We start from the raw sequence: 11,017 nt of genomic DNA on the forward strand, positions 1-11,017 counted from the left end.
GTACTGCTAGCTCTCAGTCAGACACTTCATCTCACTTAAAGGTCCAAAACCCGTCACCGCGGCTGCCAGCGCTCAAAGGGAAGCTGAACGGATTTCAGCATCGCAGCAGCTGGGCAGTGTGAAGTCCTGTCTAATAGTCCTAGCTATTAATCCACTAAGTCATGTTTGTCAAGCCAAAAAGAGTCACACGAAGATTAGTGCTGAAAGTAACGTACAAAGACAAAATTACTTATGCCAACTCATATGCATCAAGCAACCAGTAGATCCAAACCACGTGTCAGGCCATTTCCTTCTCAGGCTCAACCTTCCCCTCTCGGCACAAAGTTTCTGCACAGCTAAAACTGCTCAGCTGATACAGAGCCAATCGTGGAAAGCTGTAAAGAACGGGGGAAAGGAGTTGAGGAGTTAAATGGGAAGATACCGCAAGGCTGTTCCACTGTCAGCGTGCAACTGAGAAGCAGAAGGGAACGAGACATTCTGCAGGGTGCCCATTTGAAGAGCAGTACGTGTGTCGGTCCCCTGGCGCACCCAGGCACACACAGGGCGATCATATCCCGCCCTTCCGAACAAGAACGGTTTTTCTCTCCCAGCTCCACAGTTGTCATTCGTTCAGCACAAGTGCATCGCCGCTCCTCACAGCCAGCCAGCGGCAAACGGGCTAATACTCTTAGCTTGCTTGTGCTGCTCGTCTCATGCTTTGTGTTACTTTGAACGTTCTATGTGTAGAAAAGAAACTTTTCTCAACTTAGGACTGAAGGCCAACAATCATAAAGTCAAGCCTGACAATTTACCTCCGTTCTCACAGACGTTCCCTGCCAGGTACAGAGGTTGTTGGAGATGAGGCCACAGCACTTAACATCTGAATTGGAATGACTCATTTTGCCTGCTTGGAAAAACCCACACTACCATTCCCAGTCAGCGGCTGTTCTCACAAAAATACACAAAGTAAGTCCAAGGAACAGGTTTAGCCAAAAGATATCATTAATTTTGACAGGGTACAAGTTAGCCTTTCAAAGGAACTTCTCAGCATGTAGTAGTTCCATACACGTATGCGAGGTTTCTGTAACGCTTTCCACAGCTACGTAGAACCAGCTACACCAGACTGAAATGTGCAAACATAATAAAAGAAAGCCCAAAGTTAAAAGGCCTCTGAAACAAACAGTTTTTTTTTCCTGTTGCTTGCATAAGACTTGGCACATCTAATACTAGTTTCACAGAAGATCTGCACAACATTATTCTACGCAAAAGCGCTGTCACATAAACCCTCCCTCCCAATTTTAGTCTAATGCCTTCCCTTTTCTCACCTCTGAGCGCATCTGAAAACAAAACCCTAATACATGTACTTCTGTAAGTTTTGAAAGAAACTTTAACTCCAATCCTAAATCTGGACCCCGCCAAACCCCGATCTAAACCCAGCCGCATATTCGGCTGGCACCAGCCTAGAAGTCCCACCTAGATCCACCTAGCATAGGTCCCTCACTTCAGGCTGACCTAAACCAAAGCCACGACCACGACAGTAGCTGTAAGCTAGTGACCACTGAGACTTCGGTATCTGAACTTTATCAGGTCACCTGTAAGCAGCAGCCCTAATCCTTAATCTAGTGGTCCTTTTCTACAGACAGAAAAAATAGCAAAACAATTAAATTTGAATTAATTTAATTACCAATTTAAAAACCCAAAACACTTACTGGATCAATAATTATTAATAAATAAGTGGCCTCTGATGGCAGTGCATTCCCATGTAGAGGCAAAGGCTCATTTTTCAAAGCTGCTGAACACCTACACTTTCATGGATTTTACTGGACAGAAAATGTACTGGGAGAAGACACAGTATCTTTAAAAATATGACACGGAGATTAGATGTCTTTGTTAACACATCAATACAAGCGACTTCTCTGAAGAGAAAAAACCCCATAGTTTACAGTCACATCTTTTAAAACACCCAAACTTCCAATTTTTCTAATTTCTAAGAGCTTCCTGACTTCCTGCTCCCAGCTGCCCTGGTATAGTCAGAGTACGGCCTTTTTTCCACATTTTTTGTTCTAAGAGGTCGATCCTCATCTCTGTCCATGAGAAAAGAAAGTTGTTTTGGTTTTGGGTTTTTTTTAACATATATTTTATAGGATTGTCTTTAAATATTTTAATATCTTCCTTATGCTCCCATGCGTATTTCCCCAGACTTATTACAGAGATGGTCTGCAATTTTAATAAAGAAATTACTTAAATGAATACCTTAGAAACACAACACATAAGCCAAACGTGAAGAAACTACTCACCTGTAGCACAGAGCCCTCCTGCAGCTGCAGGGAGCGCTGCCTAACCCTCCCACAGCAGCAAAGTCCAGGCAGGACGAGAGGGTGGAAGCTGCTGTGCGAGGGCTGGGCACGCACCGCCCGGCTGCACCCTTCCTCAGGGCCACTGGCACCCCGGGGTGGCCGCGGGCTGGCCAGGTGGCTGGCCTTTCCTGGGAAGCCCTGTTCATCGTACTGACCCCTCCCCACAACATCTACACCTCTGCCTGGGCTTAAGACTGCGAGTTCTCCAGGATGGGGATTATCCTTCCACGGAAAGTGCCTACCTGATAGCGAGCACAACCTCAAATCAATTCTAGTAACACTGCGTGATGGAGGAGAAAAGCAGTTGATTCCCTCACATCATCTTTGATATTTTTTTCTTGGCGGTATTCTTCTGCTGGCATACCTCTAAATCAGCATCTGTAAGGCTAACAAAAAAGCAGCAGTAGTAAAAGCAAAAAAAAAAGAAAAAAAAAAAGTAGCAGCAGCAAAACAGAGTAAGAAATACGTCCTCGTGCACAGTTTACCAGCGTGACTTCCACCCCGTTTTAAAGGCTGGAAAACCAGCAACTTCAGCGGAGCGCTGAGGGGCTGAAACACTGGTGTCAGGTAGCGGGTGGCAAAGAGTTCACATCAACTGTTCTATGACTGCTCTTGCAGGCTGTACTTACACGGGAGGATATTACTCCTCACAGGAGTCCCAAATGACAGAAGAAAAGCCTTGCTCATCAAGGCCATGACATATATTGCTAATTTACAGGTATAGTGTCTTGCTGACCAGTACATGTACAGAGGATCTTGCTTTCACAGCAGTGCTGGGGTGTGTTTTCATTGCAAGACATGAAACAAAACAGATCGGCCTTAACTTTTGTCTTACAACTCAGTGCGAACGACAGTGCAAAATTAGTTACTTCTGTAAATTACTGCTTTAGAGACTATTGCCTTTGCATGTGTACAAATTTTGAAGTTATTCTTTATCAAGCTTTAAATCATTTGCTTCATTAAGTTGCAAGTTTGTGAAAGCTGAATACATCTGTTGCAACTTTTCCGTTTGCCAAGCGGGGCGTTTTATTTCCTTTCTTAAACCCCGTGGCTTAACGTCGTGGAGATAAACGGAGAGACAGGAGCAAAACCAAGAAGGAAATAAAAACCAAGAAGGAAATACTGAGTTATCAGGTATGGCCAGCATCTGTGCTTTAAAGCTACACGGCACTTCGTGAACAACACGTACTACGGACTTGAGTTAGCCATACCTCCCAGATCGTGGCTGCCAACAGTTACTGCCCGGAGGCAAACAGTTAAAATTCTCCACGCCAGCACTGTGGTGACACTGTCAGGTACCAGTGATAGAGATGTTCTTCCCATCAGTTTTACTTTGATCATCTACATAGAGAGTATTTGAGAAAACTAAATTTGTCACATCCTAGGAGTTCTTGGCTGCGCTGGTACCACAAAGGACTGGTTCGAAGACACACAACGGCGGCGGAGGGGATGTGAACTGCCCAGTTTTGGTCCCTGTTTTTCTGCAAATCACTTTGCCAAGGACTGAGAAAAGTAAAGTACAAGTGTACTTCAAATTACTGGAAAGCAGTGATATTCGTGCCAAACCCAACTGTTTACTTCAACTTAAGCTTACACTTTGATTTAAAAATAAATAAATCAAATCATCTTTGCTACCTTCATGTACTGCCTTACTAAGAAACTTCGTGCATACTGTCTATTTTGCCTAGCATGAATAGCCATATTAATATTTATGCTGCCATAATTTGTATTCTTACAGATTTACATCACAAAGTCCAAGTCCTGACGAATTTTTCACAGTAATTTAGTTATATTCACACAACTAGTCCAACAAAGAACCAGTCAGATTTAATGAAGTTAAAAAAAAAAAAACCTGACTCCTGCAAGGTGAGGCATTAAGGCGTCAAGCTCAGAATTAAAATAAAGAACAGCCAGCAGTGTTGCAAAGCAAGCAGCAGGTGGCAGAAGGGGTCTACTGAAGCATAATTCGGAATAAATCGGCCAGAGAACTCTCTCAGATGCTAGAATCCCAGCAGAACAGCTACAGAAACAAGCTTTACATTATTATTTATGCTATTATCACTTAGGTCACAGCACACAGAATAAAGCCAGATTAAATATTCTGTAGCCATTTTCCAAGAAGAAACAAATATTTGCCTTATGAACATGGCAACGCCACCACTATCAGTGAAAAAGCCAGATTTCACCAAATTAAGAATTGGCTCACTGTACAGCTATAGATGGGGGAACCCAAATTAAGCATCCAGGTTAACAATAGCAAAGATAAGAGCATGGGAAACCAAGATTCCCCAGTTAGCAACGGTAATTCCTAAATTTGTAGAACCTTACGAAAGAAAAAATTCAAAGAGTTACTGCACAGTTAAGTGTCTTACTTCCGCTGCTATGACTTGATGGTTTAAAAACAAGTAAGTACACCGAGTATGAAACAAACAGTACAAAAGAAAAAGACTGTTTTAAAGCCGTCATTTTATCTGTTTCTAAAAAAGACGCAGCTAGCTGCGCCTCCTCATGTGGATGGAGTAGAAAGTCAGTAAGAAAATGCCCAACGCTACCACATTTATCTCCTCGGGAAGTCATTTTTTATAAAAATCAAGCAAGACTAAATGTATACAGGAATAGAATGACTCACTCCAGCTGTGCATATTGATGCAAGCATACAAGTTCAGATGCCAGTATCGTTAAATTAATCCAATGTGGCATTTACTTTTTATGCGTTAAGACACAAGAGAAGCATTCAGAAGAACAATATCCTATGGAGGTAATGAATCGTAGTTTTGACTGAAATAATTTAAGAGCTCATTGATAAAAAAAAAAAAGTTATGTAAACTGACCAAACTTCCCCCTATGTATGTTAATTCATTTTTCCCCCTTTATTACTGAAAGGTCATTTATTAAAATTAGTTCCTTATTCATACAAAACTCGGATTTTACTACAATTTTATGGGGAAAGTTATCAATTACATTTTTATGTATGCATACGGTTCCTCAGGCAAGCACTGCAAGCTTTTATTCCTTTGATCAGAAATTATTCCAAAGAAACACTGAAATACGCAATTGCAAAAGCATCAATTTCTACGCTTAGAATTCTGTATTTTCAGCAAAAGTAGCCATGATTTTTGAAACAAAACAAGAAAACCCTTGCAGTTCTTTGGAAAAAAACCCACAGTTCTTCACAGAAAGAGACCACAGCTTGAAACACTAAACTGGATTCTAGACAAGGGAACACAAATCAAGAAATACCACGGGAATTTAATCCCGATTTGGATACTGAGGCATCTGCTTTCACGTTACACTTTAATAAGAACTGTTTAAATTCCCAGAATCTAATGTTGAAATTACATTACAAAATAAAGTATTTGAACAATATTTAGTTATGTACATTCTGCTCCAAAAAAGGACTGTGGAAATTCTTTACATTTCTCTTAGAAATACATACAAACCACAGCACAGGTCAGCAATCCACTGGCAATTAGACACAAGTCACTTCAAGGAAAAATACCCGTGGAAAGTTTTAATCTATTACTGCTTCAGTAACAGCATTTCAGTGTCTCTTCAGACTACTTTAAGTAGTTTGCTCTCCCGGCCTCAAAAGATTACCCAGTTTACCTTGCATGTTGGATGACTACTCATTAGAGTACATCTGTCACAGAAAAAAGATGACAAATATTAAGAACAGGAACTTAAGAGTTCAGAAGATTGTAATACAGGAGAGTCCAGGCAGGTGTACCCTCTGTAAATCATCTAAAACGGAAGAACAAGGAAAATTGACTGTGCCCCTCGGATACCTTACCATACATATTTTACGGAAAAACTTTACATAGCTTACCCTTCATCTTACTTCAAAACACGCCACTTACGTTGCTACTCAAAAAATAACATAGATATAAAATAACGAGTTTGTCAGACTGTAGGAACAAATAGTTTAAAGCTCTTTTACCCGTCTAGACAACATACACCAAGTGCTGCAAGAACGCAATTACGTTCAGAGAAACGGGTTATCAACCTCCATTCCACATTTACCATCAGCATACGCTAATCATCATCGATTTGGGTGAGGACAGCGTAACAGAAATTCTCTTACGTAGCCCCAAAGTGCAAATGAATAATTTGTTAAGGAAAAAAATTCCATGCAGTAGTTTTTCCTACAGGTAACTGAATTTCACATGAAGTGGAAATTGTTTAGTTTTGGTTGCGTTTTATTTTGTCACACACAATGAAGAAACAACAACTTCTAATCCCACAGAAATCTGCTCAGACCACACAGTCTTCCTCTCAAACCATTACAGAAGCAACACTTCCCTGGTTAAATGTTTGTGGAAGCACAAATTCATTTATCTTTGCATTGTGCACAGATCAATTCTGAGAATCTTTAGTGCTCTGCTTCCTCCCCCCCACCAAGCAATTCAGCCGGGAAATTATTCAGAAGTTACTTTAAAGCTGTTCTTAAGTGACTTCGTGACAAAAAAATAAGACTGCTGCAATCATTTGAGCTTTCAGGCAAATACGCTGGAAGTTTCTTCAGTTCATTAGAGACGGAACAAACTAAGGCTGACAAAAAGTCAGTATTTATGAACCAGGGCATCGAAAAGAGATCGCAACTGCCTGAATCAAAGCAGTTTCAGTGAAACAGGCGGCCACTGAAGTCCGGGGATGAGAACTGAACTTTTAACTAGTATTCTGTATTTTGTCTGAAAAACATGTATGCCACTCACCGAATACCTCTCAGAATTCTAAACACCAGAAGAACAGATGAAGAAAATGGATAGGTATTTAAAACTGTGATGCCTGAGTTCTCCTATATACATACATATAAAAAAAATTAACTTACATTATAATAATATCAAACTGCATAACATTACAAAAGAAGGCAACCTGAATGGCCGAAATGAAAAAATTCGAACGTTACCAACCCTATTGTCACCCTTCTGGAATTTATAATACCATAGAGTAGACTGTTGCTAGTAACAGCTATAGCCCGGTTTAAGCCAAGTCTGCCTTAGTTTCAGAGAATGCAGAAATGATTAATTTGGACAAGTTGTTGCATGCTCTGCTTTCACGTCCTCCTGGCAGGTTTTGCTGTTAACTGCTTCTCTCTTTCAAGTTCCTTCTCACGTTGCTGTTCTCGTTCTAGTTCTTCCTTCTGCCTCTTTTGCTGCAGCTTAAGTGCTCTTTTCTAAACAGAAAAGGCAAGAAAATAACTGTAAGTTTTATAGATGTATTTAAGCTGGAGCTACAAACAAAATGGCTCGCATTCTCTTAACGTTATCTTCTCCAATCCACCCTGCTTATGATTGAGCATTGCATAAACTGTCCACTACTTCTTCCTCCCTCCCACTTCCATCTTCCTGTTCAGAAACAGTAAGTCTGTGATCTACACAGGGAAAACAGAAACTGGATTCCCTTCAATCTCACTAAAAGTCATCCTTCGTGTATACCAGACAAGGCGTGTACCGTGCAATTTATTGCCTCCAAGACAAAATCCTTTTGCTGAACATACTGAAGGACTGATCTTGCTGGAACGTAACCAGAGATGGCCTATATAGCATGAAGTCAGTGAACTTATGCCACTGCTAATATTACGTTAAATAGAAGGAGAAATTCTTACATTCATGACCATCTAGTTTTCATTAAAAAGGCACAGAAACAACAAAGAGAACTAGTTGGAATGGAGTAGATTAAGCGACAGAACAAAGTATGGTTCTTATACCACCTAAACATGATGACGACACTGAGATTTACTAGGAGTTCAGATGCGTAAGTTGCTTGAGCACAGGTAGTGAAAGTTTATAAACATACATGGTTTACGTGGCGCTACTGAAAACACCCATTTAAGAAAAGGACTGAAGATTCTGTTTTAATCAGAACTTTCAGCATGCATCCAAAATAAAAGTTAGATATTTAACTACGTATTAATTGACTTCTATGTTGGAAAAGAAAAATATTTATCCCACTCACTTTTAACTTTGATGTCTTCTCATGGAGCATCATCATTTCATTTCTAATATTCACTAACTTGTTGTGATAGTGTTTAGCTTCTGAAAACTTAAAAAAACGCAACAGTTAAAGCAGTGACTGTCAAGGTGGAATAGTTGTTTTATAAAACTACACAGCAAAACAGGAAATCAAAAACATAGTGGTTACCAGAGCAGTTTGATAATGGATTAAACATGTTCAAGTTTATATATAAAGTTTACGTTACATGTATTAATATAGAAAACTACCATATCTCAACAGGTACACCCAGTAATCTACTGAATTAAGATTCACTAAACAGAACAAAAATATTACCATTTTATGCACCGTATATCAGTGTTTTGTGCACCCTTCCTGCTAGTCTGGGGAGGTGCACAGAGCTCATGTCGGAGCCTCAGTCCTACCGAAAAATGGCATACATTTCCTTCGCCTACTGGTTTTGAACAACTAGACTTACTACCACTGGCTGACTGAGCCTGCTCTTCCTTCCCAGTGCCCTTCCTATTTAAGGGAAATACGCTGGTTCCGCACCCTCTCCAGCAACAATTTGTCCCGAATATCTGAACTGGTTGGTTGTCTTCCTGTAGGCCATTAAGAACAAGGAAAATATGCAAGTTGCTACTAATGCTTCAGCAAGAAAATCTACACTAGCAGAGGTTTAAGAAAGCATTAACGGTACTTACCAAAGCATTGATATCGAGAATGGAGTTGCACTCTTTGAATTTTGAAATTTCTTGTTCTAATGTTTCTAGTAATACCACTTGGTTCTGTCTGAAACAAAAAAAAGATGCATAAAACCAAAGTAAAGCAGCGCATATGCTTTTCAACCAGCCCTTTAAATAAATACCACTTTTGATCGTAACAATACAAATACATGCTTCCCAATATCAGATTCCTCTCACGCATCGCTAGGTGATTTCAACAAAGACACGAGTAAATGGTTTTAGAAAAATCCCAGCTGAGTACACACAAATTCAGCTGGCATCATACAGCACGGTAAGATATCCAGGATGAATATCTGAAAACCCTGAACAGGCACCATGCAGGTTGCAGTGAGTAAACACCCCAGGTTGAATGAAGGGAAAAACAATTAGCTCTTGACTTTCCACTCAGCTGCCTCTGCATCATGCTGCAGGACTAAGTCATTTCTGTACAGAACTTGTGTGGATCCCTGGTGCTTATTAAGGATCTTCCATCCCACACAGATCAGCTAAAGTCTTTCCAGACACAGGCTGTCCTTGGCAGCAGCATAACCACATCATGCATCGTGAAACCCAAACCAGCGTACCCTGCAAAACCCAAGATGGCTCTGTGTAAAGCCCTTTCCAGTATCTTTGCACCATGGCAGATCCAGTCTGCACTTGAATATAAACTATTCTCAGTTATCAGTGAGATGCCAATGTACAAAGAACTCTTATCTTTTTAGCTCCTTAATTATATTTTCCAAGTGCATCTTTTGCAACACAGTTCAGAGACTGGACAACGAACAATATACCACACCACAAGCTGCCCCGAGAATGAACTGCCTCTCTGCAAACAAAACGAATCTAGCTTTCAGCAGAATTTCCACTAGAAAAGTGAACAAGTAATTAAGAAATCTGCATGTCTTCTGCTATACCTGGCTTCGGGTATTTTAACGTTCTAGCGTTATACACTCTTCAGTCAAAGTTCTGATAGGCTACACTGCGGCTTATACACCCCCCAGTCCTCCTGCAAACCACGTAACTATTCAGGATGCTACAGTCAGAACACAGAAACGCTGCAATAAACTATATTCCAGTTAAGGGAAGCTAGAACATAACATTGAAAAAAGCAGCAAACAAAGTATGCGCAGGTTTTAAAAATTTGCTTACGTAAGTTCCTGAAGCGCTGACTTTGATCGCTGAAGATCAGGCAGATAATGAGAAATCAATCCTTCAGTTAGCTGCTCCACAGCTTTCTCATCTATTAAAGGCAGATCTTCTACTACTCCTTCATCCGGAGACGCATCGCTAGGACCTACACCAAAGAACAGCAAGGCTGAGTGTGACAGGCCAGCACGCACTTCAAGTCTGCCTACAGCAACCACATTTTCCTGTTTAAAAATCACAAGCATTTCAACACCGAAGTTATAATTCTTTGCACTTCATCAACTAAACTGTGCTTCCTTTTTCCTCCCCCTCTTTACCCCTCCCTTATTCCCAGTCCTATGTCATAAGCTTCCCGGTGAACAGTTTTATCTGAACACCAGCAGAACAGAAAGAGGGAAACAGAGTATTCCAAAGACATCTCATAAAAAACCCCACCCTCCAAGGACTCCAGTCCACTGAGGACAAAAAGGGGCAACATCAGTTGCTGCGGCTACGAAACAAGAACACCAGACCATTAACACGCAGCCACCCTTTGCTTTCGAAGTTAGAGAGCAAACCTAGGTCTACCTAATAAAGGTCTTAGCCTTTCACTCAAAACATACCAAGACCTCCTTCATTAAAACACCACACGCTGAACTCCAAAAGTTTGCGGGAGTCGGTTAACAGTTACCGTGAATTTCGCCTGGGCAAGCTATAACGACTTACGGCGCGCAGAGCTCCTGGAAGATAAAAGCCTTTGATCTGCAGGCCACGCCGCCTGGGAGAACGCGACGACAGCGGCCCCGCGTCCCGCTTCCGAGCGAGCCCGGCCGTGAGACCTTCCACCGCCCTCCCCGGCGGCAGGCGGCGGCGGAGCCG

General features: G+C 41.2%; 2 protein-coding genes across 2 annotated transcripts in view; both read right to left on the bottom strand.

Annotated features, from left to right (window-relative positions):
* The window catches only part of SQRDL (sulfide quinone reductase-like (yeast)), a 24,327-nt gene extending 13,390 nt beyond the window's left edge, over window positions 1–10,937 (bottom strand). Inside the window, exons 1-2 of the mRNA XM_009330931.1 lie at window positions 10,927–10,937; window positions 7,453–7,457 (exon numbers count right to left, since the gene is read on the bottom strand). The gene's annotated coding sequence lies outside the window, so the exon portion shown is untranslated. The remainder of the gene's footprint in view (window positions 1–7,452; window positions 7,458–10,926) is intronic.
* The window catches only part of BLOC1S6 (biogenesis of lysosomal organelles complex-1, subunit 6, pallidin), an 8,740-nt gene continuing 2,982 nt past the window's right edge, over window positions 5,260–11,017 (bottom strand). Inside the window, exons 3-6 of the mRNA XM_009330987.1 lie at window positions 10,163–10,383; window positions 8,993–9,080; window positions 8,292–8,378; window positions 5,260–7,509 (exon numbers count right to left, since the gene is read on the bottom strand). Of these exons, the coding sequence (XP_009329262.1) occupies window positions 7,390–7,509; window positions 8,292–8,378; window positions 8,993–9,080; window positions 10,163–10,383 (516 nt within the window). The 3' untranslated portion in view covers window positions 5,260–7,389. The remainder of the gene's footprint in view (window positions 7,510–8,291; window positions 8,379–8,992; window positions 9,081–10,162; window positions 10,384–11,017) is intronic.

Source organism: Pygoscelis adeliae, unplaced genomic scaffold (assembly GCF_000699105.1).
Source record: "Pygoscelis adeliae isolate BGI_AS28 unplaced genomic scaffold, ASM69910v1 Scaffold318, whole genome shotgun sequence".
Lineage (NCBI taxonomy): Eukaryota > Metazoa > Chordata > Aves > Sphenisciformes > Spheniscidae > Pygoscelis > Pygoscelis adeliae.